The sequence below is a fragment of the Acomys minous genome, assembly GCF_964271855.1.
Source record: "Acomys minous genome assembly, chromosome: 5".
Classification (NCBI taxonomy): domain Eukaryota; kingdom Metazoa; phylum Chordata; class Mammalia; order Rodentia; family Muridae; genus Acomys; species Acomys minous.
In genome coordinates, this window is record NC_140494.1 from 643,336 (window position 1) to 665,065 (window position 21,730).

At 42.3% G+C, this 21,730-nt stretch overlaps 1 protein-coding gene across 5 annotated transcripts in view; it reads left to right on the forward strand.

Annotated features, from left to right (window-relative positions):
• RYR2 (ryanodine receptor 2) overlaps positions 1-21,730 on the forward strand; it is a 545,494-nt gene that overhangs the window by 280,090 nt on the left and 243,674 nt on the right. For all 5 annotated transcript variants that reach the window (XM_084782769.1, XM_084782771.1, XM_084782772.1 and 2 more), the window contains exons 17-19: positions 10,544-10,639; positions 19,190-19,308; positions 20,495-20,628. In XM_084782769.1, the coding sequence (XP_084638895.1) occupies positions 10,544-10,639; positions 19,190-19,308; positions 20,495-20,628 (349 nt within the window). The remainder of the gene's footprint in view (positions 1-10,543; positions 10,640-19,189; positions 19,309-20,494; positions 20,629-21,730) is intronic.

Here is a 21,730-nt window from a genome sequence, read left to right on the forward strand (position 1 = left end):
TCCAGCCTCTTCCTCTGACATGACTTTGGACACAAATGAAGCTCAGTGTCCTGATGGGGAAAATGGAGGGAATAAAGATGCCTGATTCTAGTGTTATTCTGCTAATTCCATGAGTTACCATGCCGGGCAGATAACAACTGGTACCTATTGTTTTGAATGCTGTCTGTGATGTGGTGATAATGGTTCTACCATAGGTTGATGGGTGGCTGGTGTTTGGTTTGGCATCACCATAGCATGGGATGGTACTTTTCTTCTCACCTCCTTCTGAGTCCCCAGCATCCCATTCCTTTTGGCAACTTTCTCTAATCATTCTTTTCCATATTAATAAAAGTATTACTTTTCTCTTTGTCATCTGCTATAGTTCAAACATGCCTTAAAAATAAACCTCATGTACATCTCCTGGACAAGGAAAGTTCTAGATTAGCTTATTGAGGATAATATAGTCTTCAAAGGTACTGGTGTTTGGCTTTCACATCAAGAGAGAGAAGAAAGTAAGTTTCTTTATACTTTTTGCTGTACTGAAGGTTTGTTTTTTGTTTTTGACAGGGTTTCTCTGTGCAACAGCCCTGCCTGTCCTAGACTTGCTCTGTAGACCAGGCTGGCCTTGAATTCATAGAGATCCACCTGCCTCTGCCTTCTGAGTGCTGAGGTTAAAGTTGTGTGCCACCATGCCCAGCTGCACCGAAGGGTTTTACTTCTCATGTTCTGCTCACTCTCTTAATATACCTCACTTCACACATCTGCATCTGCAGCGTCCCGTGCCCAGCTGGCTCTCAGCAAGTACAACAAGCCTTCCATATTAACAGGTGTCTTTTAAGTGGCTGTGGACTGAAAATAATAGAAAAACACTGCATCTGAATTAAATATGGGTAGTTTTTTTTGGTCATTATTCCATGAGCAATACAGGGTAACAATTGTTTTCTTAGTCTGGTGTAAGTAATCCAGAGCTGATGTAATGTGTGTGGGAGGATGCGCACACATTGTATGCAGAAATGACATCATGCTATATGAGGATGTTGAATGAGAGTTTTGGTATGTGTGGCACTGTATTCACCAAGAGTACCCAAAGGTGACTGAGCTTGAGACCTCCCAGATGTCGAGATGCTGTAGTTTCTGGCTACTCTTTCTGACTCTGGTCTTCCTGTCTTCCCATCTTGATCTCACACGTCAAGAAGACCATGCCCACTTCCTCAGCTTCACTTCCTCACAGATCTTCATTGACTCTCACACTGGTCTCTATGTTTCCCAGAACATGGCATCCCACATCTAGCCTTCCCCTTCCTTTCTAACCCCTTACCTCACTCACTCACTGTAGCTGCTCTACATTGCTTCTTTCTAGCACTTTCTCCAGTCAAGAATTATACTTTCAGAATGTCTATAATTAATATTTGCAAGATTTGAATATTCTTAAATGTCTATACATGCTTCCTTAATTATTTGTAGCTCATTTGATTAAGAAAGGATTTGATGGTGCTATTACTTAATATTGACATAATTAGAATTCCCTAAAATTTACGTCTTGCCAGTGTAATGGCTGCATGGTCCTCAGAACCATAGTTTCAGGCCCATGAATATATTTAACTTCAAATTTTAATTTTCAGGATCGATAGATGGCTCATTGGTTAAGCATATGCACGTCTTTTGCAGAAGGCTATAGTTGGGATCCCTGTACCCACATTAGGCAGCGCACAGCTGCCTGGAACTGCATATCCAGGAGTCTGATGCACCTTCTTCTGACCTCCTGTGGGTACTGTACCCATGTTGACCACCCCTCCACACACACACTTAAATAAAAGTAAAAAATAAACTGGATTGTCAGAGCAGCAAAAAGAAAGTCTGAAAGTATATTTCCTCCAACACGTTCATGTTTTCTTGACTTTTGCCTTTCCATGTTGACTTCCTTGAGTCTTAAGTTACATCCACACTATTTCTTCCAAATGTTCTGACTATATTTTCATTTAAATGCCAATCTCAGAAAAGGTTCCTTTTCCCCTTTGCCTGCCTCCCTAATTACCTCAGCTTCTTGCCTGGCCTCTGGATGAAGCACCACTGTACAACAGAGATGTCTATGTGAGGGAAACATGCTCTTTCAGTCTGGTACGTCTCCATGCCAATAGCAACTACCATGCAGTCTGAGTTGTGGTAACAAAATGAGTAGATGGCTATGTACAACCAATGACAGCTTTCCATAATTTTAGAGGCACAAGTCCAAGTTCAAGGCACAGCACATTCTGTGTCTACAGAGGGCTATTGAGAGACAATTTAATAGAGGTGTCTTCTGACTATATTCTACAGAAGGTGTGAGCATCTCTCTAGGATCTCTATAAGGACACTGACCCTGCTGATAAGTTCTCTGCGCTCATTACCTCATTCCAACCCAACGACTCCATCTCTTAATGTCACTCCTGAGCATTAGGATTGCAACAGGTGTTTGATCCCAATATTCAGATCATTGCACAGATGTAGGCTTCACCTTTTCCAAACCTACTTCACTTGGGGTTCTTTAATGCGTATACACCCCTTCCAACACCCCTACCATAGATGGGAGAGAAAAGAGGTTAATGGGAACAGATGAGCAGACTAGCAATTCCACCAAGGTTTCTGCTGGAACCTGGAACAGCAGCCGGAACTGGAGCCTCGAAGCCTTTGCTGGAGCGGTTCTCTCTAGGAGCATCCCAAAGTGGAGCAATGAACAGCCAAACAATACCAAGACCCAAAAAGCCCCAGCCTCCTGTTTGGGGATATATATATATCCTTTCAGAGACTGTACAAGGATGTGTTTCAGCTGGCAAAAACCAAGCCCCTCCTGACGAGGTGGTTCAACTTCTAAGTAGATAAACATTACCTGTTCTCTCACAAGTCTGTTCCCCATCCCACAGTTGGGATCAAAACAAAAACATGTTTACATCCAATAAACACAGATCTCATGAATTGGTTAACTATTTGATAAATACCTGCTTTGGGAAAATCCAGGCATTGAGGTACAGCACCTATGTGAGCTTTCAAGGAGCTTAGAATGGCATGGGGGAAGACAGACCCCAGAAATCACAAAGCCGGCAAGGATGCAAGCAACTGTTGGTTGTGCTACCTTCACCACCTCCTTACACTATCACTAAGTGATAATGTGATATGTGACTCGCCGAAGACCAACAAATAAGATCACATAAAACAGTTCTCAAGCTGTGAGTCTTGACCCCTTTGGCAACTCAAAAATATTTATATTGATTCATAACAGTATCAAAATTACAGCTATGAGGTAGCAACAAAAATAATTTTATGGTTGGGGGTTGCCATAACATGAGGAACTGTGTTAAGTCACAGGAAGGTTGAGAGACACTGACATAAAGTAAAGAATGCATATGATAGATATTATCATTGCAAGAGTCAAAAGCCCTGGGACTTGGAGAGATGTGCCAAAGTTTCTGTAGAAGTTAGATATTAATTACTTCCTTTGAAATGTGGCGTCTTCTATATCCAAAATAAAAGTAAAAAAGAGGCAGCAGGTAGAAGTAACAGCTAACATAATAATGAATGAAATAACAAAAGATTTTTGATGGCAAATTAATGCAAACTAAAATACTAAGCAAGAATCCTATGTGTTGATTAGGTTAGTACAGAGAATAACTGGGGTTATATTTATCATTAGGGAAAAGGCTGCATATTGTGTTCTGAGTTGGAGCATGAATGGTGGCATTTTAACAGTCTGGCCAACCCTGTTCTGACTACATATAAAACTTTAGATATTTGTGTTCCTTTGCTCTCAAACACTGTGCTTTAAGAAACACATTCTATAGGTGTGTTTGTATAAATGTGAAAAGAGCATCCACTGTAGAATTACTTGTAAATAGCATAAAATTGAAAGCAATCTTTATATCAACAGGGGATTGACTAAAGAGCTTGTGGCATACTTATGTAGTATAGTTCTGTGGAATCACTGAAAATTGAGATAAATCTATCACTTGGAAAGCTGTATGAAGCAGACCAAATTGTTTCCTCTATTTCTGTCTGGGAACCTGTGGCATGACATTGCTTGAGAAGGAAAAAAGACTTCCTTATGTACACACTAATATTCTAACTGTAGGGTTGGAAAGATGCCTCAGTGGGTAAAAGAATGTACTGCTCTTGTGGAGGACCCATGTTCACTTTCCAGCACCCACACTGGGTGGCTGGCAATCCCTTGTAACTTCAGCTGCGGGGGATCCAATGCCTTCATCTGACCTCTGAAGTCACCTTCACACAGACACAGACACAGACACAGACACAGACACACACACACACACACACACACACACACACACACACACACACACACATTTAAAAACAAAATCTTATTTTTAAAAAGATCCCAACTACATAAAAGTAGAGCTGCGTAGAGGAAGCAATTTCTTGTGTCCAGCAGAAATTCTGTAAAGAATATATGCAAAAGCATTACGTGTCTGTCTCTTGCCAGAGAGAGTCTTGATTTTTAGCTCCTGTTTCTACGTCTGTGGCTCATTTATTTATAAGCTTTGTCATGTACAACCTTTATAATTGACATGCAACCTAGGTATGTGGTCGTAAAGGGAGAAAAAAGCTGTATGTTGGTTCCAGTTTAATTTTTAAAAACCCTAGAATATTTATGTCAGTGAAAACGAGAGTCCTTGCTCTTGTGCACACAGTAATTCAAATGGCTTAGAGGTGATTTTGGTGGGTGGAATTATAAGAAACTTTAAGTTCACAGCATTCCTTTGGTTTATTTTCATTTTTACTGTTATTCTAGTGAGCACTGATTTCATGACCAGGAAAAAATTTAAAAAGTGAACACAGAGATTACATTTTGGCTTTTGAAGACTTCAAAGCTGCCTTCCAGCAGTTTCCATTGATTCCAGACTAAGCCCATCTGAGTTTATACTTCAGTTTCGAAGAGTTTCAATCCAGCCATGGTCACTAGAATTCTGTAATATGTTTCTATGTCACATTCCTATGTAGCTCATTTTTGTCAGGTCTCAAAAGATTTAAATACCAGCTTTAAATTCATGACACTCCTTCTCTGATTCTTCCAAAGGGGTAGACAGGATTCAAGGGCATACCTTATGGGTAGCATGCTTGTGCAGCCTGTGTGAGGGCCTGAGTCCTAGGATCCTACACCCAGTATTCACACACACGGCAGAGTGGGCTGGGGAAGGAGACAGAGACAGAGAGAGAAAAATATATAAAGCAAGCACATAATAAAAACAAACACAAACAGCTAGGCAGTAGATCAGCTCCTCGCAGCTGTTGCTGCTCTTCTTTGGGGTGCCTGTCATACAGAGAGCCAACAGGGAAGGGACAGTGATCATCTGTAACAATTTGGTGCTTGACACAGGCTTAGCGAGGCTGGGTGTTGGGTAGAGATTGATGAAGGTGGATTTATGAGCTGCCATCCGGAAGACATGAGGATGTCACAGACACCTGTACTTGGAATTGGAGGAGCATCACTGAGGCCCTCTTTCATACATCTTTTCCGACATCCACATAATTAATCTGTGAGATGCAGACAAGCCAGCGTGGCTTTCTAGAGATGCCTGAGAAATGGCCCTTTGGCAAACTATGAATACTTGTTTGCTGGCTATTCGAAGCATAAGACAAACAGAGCAGGCTGGCAGTCATGTTAACAGAAGTGACCAGTCTGAATCCTTGAAGAGTTGGGAAGGTGAAGGCTTAGTTCCCAGTGCATCATTATAGGTGGGGCTTTGGGGGATCTGTCTGGACTCTAGGGGCTCTGACATAAGCAGCAATTAATCAAATGGATTATACCCACCATAATTTGGTGGTGTATTAGGAACAGGCATTTTAGAGGAAGGGGCACTATAGAATGAATGTGTATGGAAAGGATGTTTTTCTATTTTATTACAGTCTCATTTCTATGTAATAGCAATGACAGTCATAGGTATAGCTTCATAGGACTTTGATTTTATCACCAACAGAGAGATTCTGCCTGTCTGAATCTGGTTATACACTTGTAGGGCTCTGCTCTTTTTAAATTGTATTATATCTATCTATCTATCTTTTTTCTATCTATCTATCTATCTATCTATCTATCTATCTATCTATCATCTACTTTTTTATATTTATGTGTGTGTATACACGTATGTGCGTGCTATAGATTGCAAGTGGAAGTCAGAGGACAGCTTGTAGAAGTTGGTCTCAGATCAAACCCAGTGTCTGGCTTGGCGACAAGTGCCTTTACCTGCTGAGCCATCTTGCTGGCATGAATACACTGTTTTAACACTTTAAGAAGGCTGGGAGTTGGGCAAGAAGACCATAAAGGCTGGTGCATGCCCACAGATCCTGGAAGCCACTGCCTATATTTGGGTTTGGCCCTGTGTTTGTAAGCCTGCATGACCTGGAAGTCACCTTCCTAAGCACTGTTTTCTCTAGAAGGCTGCTCCTGATTTGTTATGGATGGTGATGGAGACTGCACTGTAACATTTTGTTATATGGCTGTGCACTTTTACTTAGCGCATGAGGTCAGGACTGAATTCCTCAGGGGCCTGGTAGTAGCTAAGAACCACTGTGTCTTGCAGGCATATTGGGACTTCCAAGCAGAGCCCGTCTCTCTTACAGTTTCTGAGATGAGGTGGTAACTACCTTCATCTGGGTGGCTCTTTGCTGTCCCCTCCTTTGCTGTGTGTACCTAGTGACACAATCCCAGCCTCTTTTCCTTAAGGCTATTCTGCTTTTCTGTGTCTCCAATAAGTAGACATAGGGCAGCCCTACTGTGGCCTTCCCCGCCCCATGGCCCAGAGAGAACACCTATGTCCTTGGAATAGCATGTCATCTCCCATGGCTGCTTCCTTTACTCCAGCGTCTTTGGACAAGAATCGCCCAACTGTAGTTGTCAAGGTCCTTCATCCTCAGAGATAATGTCCCAATTTCTCTAAGAGTCTCTTGAATTGTTCATCTCCAGTTTTTAGTGGATCTTGATGCGTTGTCCTGGCAATCTAAACGTTCTTAAACCTTTCAGAGTCTGCTTCCTTCAGCCCTGCTGCCTGTGCTGTGGAGAGCTCGTTGGCTATGACTGTGAGTATGAGAGGCTAGTGAGGTGTCTCCTGACTCTGAGCTGCTTCTCAATACGCGCCAAGTACCATGTATGGGATGAATTGTGTCCTGGTGCTGGCTGAACAGAACAGATGAATGACAGAGCCTCCTGGCCTGACAATTGATATTTCAATCCGTTGGTAATTCTCTGAGTTTGTCATTCTTCTGGGAAAGTCTAAGTCAAAGCTTAGAGACATGCGGGTCTGAAGACAAGATGACACAATGCTACTGATGCTCTTCCGTGCGTGACAGTCACGTCTTCATAAGCATTTCGTAAGGTGAAAACATGGTAAATTGAAAATGTGTCAGATACTTTACTCTCCCAGACATTATTATTGTTCAGCACGGCCTGTCTAAAGTGCTCAGAGCACTGATCTTACCCCACAGAAGGATGCAATCATCTAGTTTGAAGCCCATCTTAAAGAATGGCTTATTAAAGACTTGTGCCCTCCAAGGGCTGCTAATATAATATATTGTTGAATGCCAGCCATTGGCCCACATGATGACAGGTTAGACTGGAACTAATTACCTACAACCACAAGAGAACATCAGATGGCATAGCCATAGCTCAGAGGCAGGGCTCAAAATCCAAAGCACTGCGTCTACTAAATTCATATTACCTTTTCTTTTTTTAAGTCAGTCAGCCTCATTATTTTAATTTAGGACTTGCATGAAATAAATGAATAACTTGAGTATTTGCATATGTTAGTTCCTTCTCTGTTGCTGTGACAAGACATCACGACCAGGGCAACCTATAGAAGACAGAATTTATTTGGGCTTATAGTTCCATAGGATTAATAAGAGGCATGGCAGCAAGTGGCAGGCATGACTGCTGGAGCAGGACAAGGGGAACTCCTGTCTAGAAGTGAAAACATTAAACTCAGAGACCCAACTAGAAACGATGAGTCTTTAAGTTCTCAAAGCCCACCTCATGTGACACGCTTCCTCCAACAAGGACACTTCTCCAAAACATCTAATTGCATGACCAACTAAAGACTAAGTGTTCAGATACAAGACTCCTTTGGGGACATTTTGTTCAAGCTACCAAATTGTATAATAAAATAAGAATTTTGCTACTACATGCATTTACTCTCTCTCTCTCTCTCTCTCTCTCTCTCTCTCTCTGTGTGTGTGTGTGTGTGCATCCATTTGGGCTCGTGTGCCATGGTGCACATGTGCAAATCAGAGGGCAGCTCTGACCTCTCCTTCTACTATGTGAGTCTCTGGGATTGACTCAGACTCAGCAGGAAGTGCCTTTACCCACTGTGCCGTATCACCAGCACATAGGCTAATTTTTAAAAATTGGTTTCCAGTAATGAGTCTGAATATGTTGATCCATGCTTATAACCCCAACACTCAGGAGGCTGAGGAGGAGGGAGAGTTGTGGTGAATTAGAAGCTCGCAACAAGTACCATACTTACATGGGTGACATAGCCCTGACCTCCCACAGACATAGACACAGACACACATTCTCCCTAGATAAAAGTTTAAAGAGTTTTAATTATTCAACACTGATTAAAAAAATTGTTCTGTGAACTTGCATTTTCTTCTCAAGGGCTTAGTTGGAATATTTTTATTGTACATAAGTTGAATTACTGTTATGTAAGCACTGCATATACTTGTTGTATATACACTACCCACCAGTTATTCATTTGTGCAGCCAACAGATTGCTTCCTTGTAAGCTTTCGGCACCGTGAAGAGGTTTAATGAGGTAGAATATTAACTTAAAAGAATGTAAAATCCAACACCTGAATATTTATAAGATGCTGTATTCTGTTCATATTTTATTCTCTCTCACATTCAGAAGGTCACACACAGGGCCTGATACTCTGGTGTCAACAATTGTTAAATAATTGAGGGAAGTCGGCATGTGTGGAAGATGAAAAGCCTTAGAGATCAGGCCCAGCGAGGTGCAGCCACAGCTGCTGTTGGAATTGTGTTCTAGCCCAAGGAAAGAGTATTGTCTTGTGTTCTATACTGTAATGTTCTGCTCATGTTAAACTTACACCACACTTTGGACTGAGATTGGTCATCCAGAAGGCCAGTGCGATGAATATGGATGGCACTGCTTTTCTTTTAGAAAGGAAAAACTTATTTTACTGATTTTTTTCATTTTGTGTACACTGTGTGTTGTTTGTGGGAGAGGTATAGACATGCCGAGGTACACGTGTGGGGGTCGGAGGGTAACCTGCAGGACTCGGCCGTTCCATCCACCAAATATGTCTTGAGCATCAAACTCAGGTCGGCAAGCTTCGCAGCATGCACCTGCCCTGGAGCCAGTCACCATGCGCACGCCCTTTATCCTGTTCCTGAGGCTCCCAAGTCTGCAGCTAGGCAGAGGGAGAGAAAACTTCCTGTCCTTTTGTGTGTTTCTATTTTTCTGTCTGACCAGGAACCAGTTCTATTTGTTGACTTACTTTGGAAGGAGATGTGAAGGGCGTCTTTAAGTGTAGCTTGCACAGTCTAACCACAGGGTTTTCACCCTTCCGTCCTTACACAGTGGGTTCCAGGCAGGAGCCTCACACTCCAGCCCCTCAATCTACTTCCTCGTGTGACTAGACTGTGAATAACGCCGTTCCCGCTGGGGACATATTTTCTGCCTTTAAATATCAGACACTTTAAAACTCTCACCTACACCTGTGAGCACTTACACAATTTTTGAACAGTCTTACAGGTGTTGGCATAGAACTTTTGTTTAAAAAAATTACTAGACTTGCTGTCACAGGGCTGAATCTGCTGAGTTTTTATTGGGAAATTTTTAATTTTTTTATTTGAGTATATAGAATGTGGATGGAAATAAACGTCATTTCAGAATTTCACGTGAGGAAGGATCTTCATGTAAAGAAGTTGAGAAAGCACAAGGCAAGGCAAGGTTAAAATAGGTTCTCTAAACCGTTTCTGCCTTTTATACTATCGGGAATCTCTCAATAAAGGCAGGCACATGGACAGGATGGCCTACGATTTTATTAGTAATCGGCCTTGCGTCTTTCCGTTCTTCATTTATTCACCTCTTCCAGCACACCTGTTGGAACCATAGCTGCTAGCTGTATGTCCTTTTATCCTGTCTCAGGAAATCTGATATGTTCTTAACTTCTTTGGAGGATAGGTGTGAGGATTGGGCTCTGGAGAGATGAAGCAGTCAGGTCTGGTGACTAATTAAAAGCAATGCCTGTTAGAATCCAAGTAGGGAAACTTCCAGAGAGCTGCTTTCTGTTACTCTTCGTCATCACCTCCCAGTGTGAGTCGCTTCTTTCTGGATCTGTTTGCCTTCTAATGGGAAAATTTCAGTCCCCCTCCCGGAGATGCTAAGACATCTTACAAATATTCTGTCTTGTGTGCGCGTGGGTGTGTTTCTAGCTGCACTCCAGCTGCATTTGCATATGGCTCAGATGATACTGGGAGATGCTTTGTTCTCTCCATCCCTTACCTTGGTCCTTGAACTTGAATATTGCATTAACGTTAATGTGAGTTCTTCTTTTGCAGCGGCTCTAATTAGAGGAAATCGTAAAAACTGTGCTCAGTTTTCTGGCTCCCTGGACTGGCTGATCAGCAGGCTGGAAAGACTGGAAGCATCTTCTGGTATGTCCCCAGTCCCCCCATGCCACAATGTGTACCCCGTAGTCTTTCCTGTTTACTTCTGTTCCTTGTTCTTTAAGACAAAATAAGTTTGCATGTTCAGTGCGATGTTTTTCTCTTTGTGATGGTTGAATTATTTTAATGTGTTGATCGAGTCGTCGTTGTTGTTAGTTGTTCCCTAATAGTGTCGGTGCAACAGCAGAGCTCCTGGAAGGGGAAGAGTCCATTCTAGAGCCAAATATGAGTGACCTTGGCCTGAGAACACAGGCTTGGGTTACCCCAAATCCCATGTTCCAATGTGGAAGCAGTTTCACCAAGTTTGTGTCATAACTGAAGAAAGAAAGCCATGAACCAGAGCACTTTCTAAATGCTTAATGGAGACACCCAGCTGATGAGCTAACAGGAGAGCGAGGAAAGCTTAGCTGTAGGCCTCGGAGCCATCCGACGGCACTCAGCCTTTGGGTCTGTGAAGACAAGGGGTTTGTTGAGTTAATATTATGAGAGGTTTTTATCTGTTAGTTGCAGGGGTGCTAAGTCAGTCTCAGAGGAGGGCGAGGGGTGGCTATTAAGGACACTGAAGATAGCACAAGACAAATCAAAATTAATCTCGGGACCTGCACCATTGCAGCCAGTCCACATTCACTGCCGCCCCAGTCAATACTCAGCCTTGCACAGGGGCCAGTGGGAGGCGCAGCTTTCTTCACAGCAGAGATCTAGCAAAGCCACGTTGTCCACTTACATTTATAAACTAAGTCTAACAGTAGCATTCCAAAGTGCACTACGGAGTAGGACTCTTCTTCCTCCTCAAACTGACCACCCCTGATATACTCAATGCACAAAAGCTTTAGATTTTAGACTTCTTACTTTTTCCTCTGTCATCAAAAGAATTCAAGGATAGTTGTGGGAAGTTAGTTTCCCAAATGACGCAGCACCATAGTGTATTTAAAGAGGTTTATAAACACTTGAGGATGGTCCATGGAGTAGGCTGTCGGGTCCATGCAGGAACTCTAAAAATCTCTCACCTTTGACCAGTGTCACCCCATCCTCCCTGCCTCTGGACCCTGACGTGCCTGTCCTCTCTGCTCTACTGCAGTTGTTTTCATTTCCACCAGCTGGGATCTAAGGGGTTAAAAGTCACTGTCTGTGAGAGACAGTACACAAACCATGACAATGTATATCTGTGCCTAGTAGGCATAGTTCATCGAAAAGAGAGCAGCTTGGCATGAACAAGCACAGTGTGTCATGGCGAAGTGTTTCTCACAGCCAGGCTCTTCTTTAGGCCACTGGTTCTCACCCTCCATAACACTGTGACCCTTTAATAATGTTCCTCATGTTGTGGTGACTGCCAACCATAAAATTTCATTGTTGGCTTCATAAATATAATTTTGTTACTGTTACAAATCATAATGCAAATACCTGATATGTGATATCTGATATATGAGATCCCCCCAAAAGGGTCAGGACCCACAGGTGAGATCCACTGCTTTAGGTGATCGCAGCTCTTGCAGTGCTAATTTTGGGGATGAGTCAGCTAAAGAAAGACATCCCATTGGTCAAGCGGCAGGGTGGGCTTCTGCTGAGTACAGTCCTTTGAGTGCTCTATACCTGCACAGCTTTACAGTGATGGAAGAGTTCTCACTTGGGAAACCTGGCAACTCCCCTGTGGTACAGAGCCAATGCAGAGCCAGCGAGAGGCATTCTTAGGGCTCCAGATGTCAGAGCTTTGAAACACAGTGTTTAGTTCTTGGACATGGGGTGCCTTAAACACCCTGAAGTTATCATAGTTAATGATTTCTTAGAGTTTTTGAAGCTCTTCGTATTCTAGAGAATACCACTTGGGTAAGAGTATCTCAGCCTCTGGTGCCCTATGGAGCCAGCCTTCCTCTTTGATTCATGTTTACTTGTGACATGCTGAGTCAAAAGAGGCTAGCTTCTCAGGTTAATTTTTGAGATTCACTAATGTTAATGGAGAAATCATGGTTACTTGGGGACACTACCTCGGCTCTTATGACACAGAGAAAGAGAGTCTATTCCCTTGGAAACAGTAGTTCTAGCTTTAAAAAAATCTGGTGGTGTGTTCATGTGTGTATGGTATGTGTGTGTACACATGTGCGTGTGTGTGTGTATGGACACAGCAGTGTGCACGTGACGGTCAGAGGACGACATTGGGCATTGGTCTTGACCTTCTGCCTTGTTTCTTCATGGCTTCTATTGGACCAAGAGATTTCAGGGATCTCTTTTCTCCATGTCTCCCCACCCCTCTACCCCAATGGGAACCCTGGGTTTACAGATGCGCACTACTGCCTCTGGTTTCCACATGGATTCTGGGGGGTTTAATCTGTTGAGCCCAATATTAGCTTTTGATTCACAGCTTTGTAGCTCACAGAAAGCCCAACATGAGATATTGGAAGGATTATGTTCTCCAGTCCAGAAGACAAAACAAAACACTAAATCAATCACAATAACATTGGAAATTTTAAAAAGAAAGTCTTTGGCGACATCCACGGACCAGTACCTCTTTATACCCAAACAGCCCACACCATAGTTGGTCATGCATCCTCCCCTGATCTGTAGTAACAATACCAGTGCTATTTTTATGCACCAGTCTTGGGTGGCCTCGGCTTGTCAGCCATACTTCATGCTGAGATCCCTTATGAATACAGGGGAATCTAGAATGAAGTTTGTAAAGCTATTTTCTCTGAGTGCTTGAAATGTATTAAAAAATGAAAATGTCCTAATTTAGTAGTTAGCCATTGTTGAATTTTAAATTTAAGCTTAAATTCTGTCCTTGTCAAAAAAAAAAAATTAAGCCTTCCTGAGCGACATCAGAGGTAGCACATGCTGTTCCACTCATTTCCTTTCTCCACAAAACATTTACCTTGCAACTGGAAAGAGATGGAGCCTTCATTTGCAAAGCTTTTTGTATTTGCTGTATTTTATCAGCAAGATGATATGTAGCAGGTCGGGGGATCCTCAAAGGAAACTCCAAATGAAACAGAACCTTTTTTTTTTTTAATGTGAAAAAGAAGTGAAGAATATTCAAAGCTACTATGGTCCCTGACACCTTTATCCTTTTCAGAGTGACTTTGAAAAAAAAGCAGGTACAGAAGGGAGTGGCAAATTACATTTCTAGAAAATGGTTCTTACAATGAAAGAGTTCTTTAGTTATTTTAAAGTCAGGAATAAAAGGTGCCCTGCGATATGTAGCCTAGTGATTTTATAATCATTTTCCATGGTTACTTGAAGGCCATTGTTCACTCCTAGCTGTGGTGCTAAGGATGATGGGATAGCAGGGCTAGCTGGAGTCTGGTTTATAGCTGGGGATGTTTCCTGGTTGGCTCAGTCACGGGTGATGTAACTTAGATTGTTCAATGGTTGGCAGGGCTATGGCTTCCAGAATGTACTTTGTTACTCATTTGGACTGCAGGTTCTCAAATGGGCAGGAGTTTCCTAGGTACAGTTGTTATGCTTGTACGGTTTCTACTTCTGCCTCAGTAGTGTCTTTCATGATTGTGGCTCTTTCTCTTTTCTAGATCTCTTTAGAAAGAAAATAGGTTTCTTTAGTATATTACAAAGGACAGTGGGGTGAGCAGAAGCCAATGTGCCATCTTCAGCCTACTTAATTCTTGAACAGATATCCCATCATATGGCCTGGGAACTTTCCTTGTTCTCTGAGTGTCAGCTTCTCTCCAAACACCCTAAGGAAGGCCCTGAGGAACTCGTTGTCTATTTAAACATTGATGAGCCCCTGAGAACTTTGGGTATTGCAACACAGATACCCTCCAGATCTGCTAGTGTAGTAGGAACTGCTGCGTAGGGCCCATGCACTCATGAGCTCCCAGTAGCTGTGGTTCCTGCATCAGATCATCCCAGCCAAATTCTGGCATAGAGGGGGAAGGTGCCACCTGGGCCCCATGCTTACCAAGGAGTTACCAAGGGAAGATTGTTCCTTCTCCAGCATCTGCTTCCTTCCTTCCTTCCTTCCTTCCTTCCTTCCTTCCTTCCTTCCTTCCTTCCTTTGGATTTCCCAGGTACCCATAGATGACCCTACATCTGTACGTATGGACGGACATGAAGTGAGGAGGAGGCCAGCGATGGAATGGTTGTGAAGAGCTAGAGAGCAAATGGGGGTGGAGATGATAATGCATGAAACTGTCCAGACTAAGAACTTGATCTGACACGGGCGACTGTGGGGGCTGCATTGTACACCCACCTCAGGCTTTAGACGCAGAGAGAAGCAATGACGAGCTGAGGGTTAAGTGGTCCCCAGGTCCCTATTTTTGTCACCAAAAAGACACACAAGTATAATGTTGGATGGCTGACTTCATGTATGAGGTCACATCCAGAATACGGCACTTTGTATAATTTGCTCAGTGTCTAGTAGAGGAAGGCCTTGCCTCCCTCATCTGTGACATGCTGTCAGCATCTTATGTGAAAAGTTACTTAGTACATTGTATAAAATAGCCTTTAGGCTGCCAACATGACTCGGCAGGCAGATAGACGTACTTACTGTTAAGCCTGACAGCTTGAGTTCTATTCCTGACACGCACAATAGGAGAAAATCAACTCCCAAAGTTGTCCTCTGGCCTGCACAACACATGTTGGGATGCCCATGCTCATTCATACACACAGTAAATGAATGAGTGAATTAACTAATTAATTAATTAAAGTATAGTACACACTAAAATAAATCAAATTGCTTTTAGACTATGTAAGCTATGTATAGGCCAAACAACATAGGGACATCTTGTAGTGTTTATGATTCAGGCGACCACTGAGCATTTTATTAGCTTTTATTCTTTAAGACAGAGTGTTATGTGACTGAAGCAAGTCTTTAACTCCCCGTGTAGTTGAGGATGGCCTTGAACTTCTGATCCTGCAGTCTCCAATTCCTCTGTGTGCAACCACACTTGGTTTTAAGCAACGTTGGGGATCAAACGCAGGTCTTCATGCAGGCCAGCCAAACACTCTACCACCATACTGAGTAAACCACACCCCTAGTCTCTATTTTTTAGATATAACAATGCATCCAAATTAAACATTTTAATAGTATAAAATTTCTGATATGCTCATTCGTTGTTAATTCATGCACTATTTAGAATTGGCCTTCCCTTTTCCTAACTGTCCTTTGGCAACTGTAGTTTCTCTGTCCTTCACAAATTTGGCTCCTCAAATTGAAGGGAGCAGCCATCCAAAGCCTACTTGGGCTGAACTGTACACTGTAGTTGCACTACCCTCCTTTTGTGCTTTTTCTCAGTTAGTTTACCCCAGGAAACTTTGGGCTCACACTCACCTTCCCCTCCCAAACCTCAGTCTCTCTTGTTGGCTTATTTTGCTGACACTTCTCCCCAGAGTGTGTTTTGTTACTTTATGTATGCATACGAATATTATGCACCAGCTCCTGCTTTTATCTCTCCCCTGATTTTGCAAATCTGTGTTCTATTTTCAAACAACCTTTTCCCTTTCTTCAAAAATCACATGAGCTTGAGAAATAATGAGTTTATTTTCCTCTTTGGCCTCAAAACATTCTGCAAAATTCAAAATATATGTAATTTTGTATTTTTCCAATTAGGCTCAATGCTACAGCTCTTACAATCATGATTCTTAAACTTTATGCATTTGAATGCTAATGTGATACTGACATTTTTTTCTTTCTCCATTTGTGTAAACTATAGAAACCCTACTATTGTAGAAAATATAAAATATCTAATAATGCTTATTATTAGATACCTATAGTTATTATAGCGGTATTATCTAACCTGCTATCATAATCAATAAAGACACAGACACTTGTTGTACTTTAGAACAGCCTCACTTTACCTGGGACTGAGCAGATACTAAACCTTTAAACTACCTTCATCACTTCCCAGCCCCCATCACAGGCCACCTGCTTTAATCCTTCCTATGTGGGCTGCTTCCCTCCATCTACGCTGACCCAGCCATGTGCTTCTCTCCACACTAACCCAGCATGACATTTTTCCTTCTTTCTCTTGCTGTACCTGTCTCCTTCTTCCCTCTGCCACATGGCCCCCAACCCCAGGCCTGTGAACCTCAAACTCTACCTCTCTCTCTTCTGCCAAATCTCAAGCTTCAGCATTTTGTATTAACCAATCAACTTTAAATAGGCAGCACAAATTTTAAACAAGGACAGGTGTATGTGAGAATGTGCTTGTCTGGGCAGCAACTAGATATTGGAGGCCAGTAATAAGCACCAGACCAAACCCCAACACTCTCCTTGCGGTGACTTCCATTTGCTTTATGACTAAGCCTCTGTTAACAAAAAGAAAGAAAATTTCACGGTGTTTCTTTCCTTCTTTTTTCTTTCCCTTTTTCTGTTTGCCAGAAGACTTAAAAAAATACATTAGTCATTTATCTTATACCGAAACTCAAATAAATCACTACCTTAACCTTTGCGTATATATATGGTATATGTAAGTGTATGTGTGCATGCGTTTGTGTGTGTGAGTGCAAGTGTGCTCATACTATGGGATTCGTGTGGAGATCAGAGGACAGTCTCCTCAGCTATTGGTCCCAGCTTTCTTCCTTTGACTGAGATCGTCTTCCTTGCTGTTCACCACTGTGTATAGAAGCAGTATATTCCCTTTCTGATGCATTCAGTTTGAGGATGCTATGAGCCTCTGTGAGCCATTATTTTCTGAGAGAACTTGTTCTTAGTATTTCATTTCTTGGTGTTTTATTTTTTGTGTATGACAGAGGCTGGACGAACTTTTGGTAAAAAGCCAATGCCTCAGTCTGGACTTCTGGTTCAAAATGCCACAAGCCCCAGAAATGTGTCACTGTTCTCAAGGTGTCAGGACAAGGCTTTGTGGACTTGGTGTATGGGTCTCTGTTCTCACGGATGGCTCATCTTTCATGGGTAGAAGGCAGGGATGAACATGCTCCTGTAGCCTTCCTCCTCTGTGAAGGAATCAGCCCTCAGGGTACAGCATCTGGATAAATATTTCAGAGCCTGTGTGCCCCCGAGGTCTCGAGTGCAGCCTCTCGGTTCTGACTTGTAGTGGGAAGCAGCCGTGGTCAGTGAATGAATGCATTAGGACAGCACAATAAGACTATACTGATAGAAGTAGGCATCCATGTGCTCTGTAGTAATAAATAATGGGGAGAAATGAAGAACACCAGGAGAATGTGGGAAATCTAACAGTGCCTTCCCATCACTGACATCGTATGCTACATGGGCTCAGGATGCAGAGTTTATTTTAATGCTGCAGCTTAGATGGTGGTCACAGCAGTGGGCAGCTTTGGTACACTGATGTCAGCATCTCTAGCTCATGTATTGGCTTCTTGATTTTCTGTTTTCTTTGATTTTCATCATCATCATCATCATCATCATCATCATCATCATCATCATCATGCTGTCAGACAATTGCTGTTAGCCCTAGCGTTTGAGGTACTATATAAATTGAATATATGTGGATATTGCAACTTGCAGAGAAGAGGTCAGCACCTTTGCCTTTACTTGCAGAGGACATGGATTTGGTTCAGGTGTAGGTCCTGAGAATTTGAAAGGATGACTTCTGCATCCTCCTTTGTGAACTTGACATTGCAAGCATCTTTCCTAAGAAAGTGAATTCCACTTGGTACATACGAACTTTTCTGCAGGGTTTTAGGAGCTTCTTCCCAATTCTGTGCAACTATTAGAGAGACTGAGAGAGAGACTGAGAGAGAGACTGAGAGAGAGAGAGAGAGGTCTCCACATGTTGTGGTTACAGACAACTGGCACCATCATTATTGACAGACAAGCAATAATGGATGGCTAGTTTGCTTATTTCCTTATTATTAATTGAAGTTATATTTGTTTGTGTTTGTGTGTATACACATGTGTATGTGTGTGGTCAAGCCTGCCACAGTGTACTTGTAGATAAAACAAAAAATATATCTGTTGTTTTAAAGAAACCAAAACTTCCATTACAACATTCTCATAATGAAACCCATTTTGTCTTTGCTCTTTTATAAAAACACAAAAGAAATATATTTTACTATTGTGATGGTTATAGTTTATATTTCTTTTGTTTTTTAAATGAATTTTTTTCTTGGGACCCAACTCAGGTTGTTGGGCTTGGCTGCAAGTGCCTTTATACACTAATCCCTCTTGCTGGCATAGGATTATGTTTTTAATGCCAGAAAGCATCCGTATCTGCCCTAAGTGACTGTCTATCAGTGCTTGTCTTGAATATTGTCCCACCTTGGTGCCTCCGATGCCTGTACTGCTGTTGTGCCCCCCTCATCTCAGTGAATATCAGGGGGGGAATACGTTTGTTCAGTCCCCCAAGCCTGCCACATTGCTCTCTATTGTCCTCCCGAGGGACACGCACTATCCTCAGCTATGCTCCGCACCTCTCTCCACTGGGACTTGTAGCCTTTGGTGCTCTGTCTGTTCTGACAAATTCCACCTGTTGCTTCTCACAGTGCCCCATGGCAAACACATTGAACACAAAGCTATCATATGTCAAGCACACGGAGTGCAGTTAAATGGAAAAAAAAGGAACAGGTTCCCAAAGCATCAACCTTGCTTCCCCTTTCTCTTGTCTGTAGGTATCCTGGAGGTCCTCCACTGTGTGTTAGTGGAGAGCCCGGAAGCTCTGAATATCATCAAAGAAGGACATATCAAATCCATTATCTCACTTTTAGACAAGCATGGGAGAAACCACAAGGTGAGAAAGCTCCTTGATTTCCATAAGTGAATCTCAACATCATTAAATAGTGAAGAGTAGACTATATATTGCACAAGGCTAGAAGAAAGAATTTTAAATGTTTTCACTGCAATAAAACAATAAGAATTTTGAGCCATGTGCATATGATCACCTACTGAAACTATAAACCCAGGAGAAAAATGCAGTAAATATCTAACAAGCCAAAAAAGGAGTAAAATCCTAAGTGGTCCAGATATCTAACATGTTCTATTACGAGTTAAGATGAAGGAAAACACAATCTTTTTTCTTATATAACAGGTACTTTGAGCATTTTACCCTTTTTCTATTTTATAATGAGAAAACACAACAATACTAATAAAATAAATAATAAATGTTTAATGGCATAGATTCATGTATCATGATTTGAACATCATACAACATGTCCATGCATCTAAGCAGTGTGGATAGTCTGTACACCACTATATTCTTTTGTGTCCATGTATCAGTTAAAAATAAATTAGTAAGTTAAATAAATATATATATACTAATATAAGATAATTTCAAGTTGTGTTTACATTTTCATGAGTGTTTCTCATCCTTAGTTTCCATGCAGTGAGTTTGTTTAGTATGTAGTCATCCTGACAGTGGGAGCACAAACAGTTCTTTCCTTGTATGTGACAGAAAGATGGAGAGTCCCTGGGACACACACTGCCATGTTACAATGGTCAAGCTGAGGCTGAGGGTAAGGCACGATAAAGTGCTTGTGAACACAGGAGACCAGAGTGCAGGTCTCCCTCATCTGCAGGAATGCTGGGAAACTGTGATAGCTTCCTGTAATTCCAGTGCTTGGGAGGCAGAGATAAAGGACACCTCACCCCCTCTCAGAACAAGCTAGATAGAGTAGTCAAGTTGGTAAGCTCTGGGTTCAAGAGAGACCATGCCTCAACATTTAAGGTGGAGAGGATGATTCAGGAAGATGTCCACTGTAGACCTGCCTTCCTCGTGCACAAGCACACACTCATGTTGACACACCTTTGAACATGCATACCACACATACACATGCATATCACACACACAGTGAGAGGCAGACAGACAGACAGACAGAGGTAAATGAAAAATGATGGGGTCGATGATAGTTGGGGTTGTGTCTGCCTTGTGGGAAGTGCTGTTGATGTTACAGTCAGCTCCAAGGTCTATGTCTCCCTAGGTCCTTGATGTGTTGTGCTCTCTCTGTGTTTGCCACGGAGTTGCTGTCCGCTCCAACCAGCATCTCATCTGTGACAATCTCCTGCCAGGAAGAGATCTTTTACTGCAGACCCGTCTGGTGAATCACGTCAGCAGGTGAGTTCCCAAAGGACCTTGTCATCACTTCACACCACAGCTGAGGAACTCTCTGCGGCAAGCCAGCAGGATGTCTGTTTGTTTTAGTAAGGAGTCCTATATGTTCTCCCAAGAAGATGGGTTAATAAAATAACAATAGATGGACTAAGAAAAATATGAACTTGATGAAAACACTGTGTGTGAGGGTTTGTTCACTTCTGTGTGTAGAGAGATTGCCACTGGCATTTTCAGAAGCAGGCTGTGGCCACATGGTTAGAAGTCACACTGTTCTTCAGTATCCTGTGAATGTGCCTACTACAGGGGAGTATATATTGCCCCAAGTTTAAGACATTTCAAACCAAATAGCTACTGAAATGGCATATTCCACTGGATCTGCCTTGTTGGGACTCTGACACCCTTGAGTGTCACCCACAAGCTAATGAGGGCTAGGTGGCCTGTGGTTCATGCTGTCTGTACTGTGTGAGCTCCACATGTATGCCTAGAGGACAGAGGAGGCCGTCAGATGCACTGGAGCTGGAGTTATAGGCAGTTGTGAGTCCATATATGGGTTCTGGGAACTGAACCAGGGTCCTCTACAAAAGCAACCAGTGCTGTTAAGCACTGAACCATGTCCCTAGGACCCTGGTATTGTGTTATTTAAACAGGAGTGATAAGACTTCTTTGTATGTCAGTCCTGACGTTAATGAGTGTTACTTCCTGCCACCTCCACTTCTCCCCTGGAGCATCAAAGAATATAAACTCACTCTCAAAATGGACTTAAATGAAATTTGTCAAAAAGCCTTCTGCTCTCAGAAAGTAAGTAGACAGCAACAACACTTGTTTATCGTGTGATACCACTGACCACATCCTAGCCCATGTGGCACGGCACTTATGTTAGGAAGATTAGCATGTCCTAGATTAATAACAGCTCCACTTATTATATGGTCCTGATGTATCATGTATCTCATTTTCATGTTCTATATTTGATTAATGATATGAAAGTTTCAATATATCAGTTAAGAAAAAAGTCATATTAGACCCTGGGTTGACTTGGCTGAATAAACTAACAGCAGGTGCTGCTAGCCAAAAGCAAACTGGGGTACGGTCTGCCCAGGCACCACCT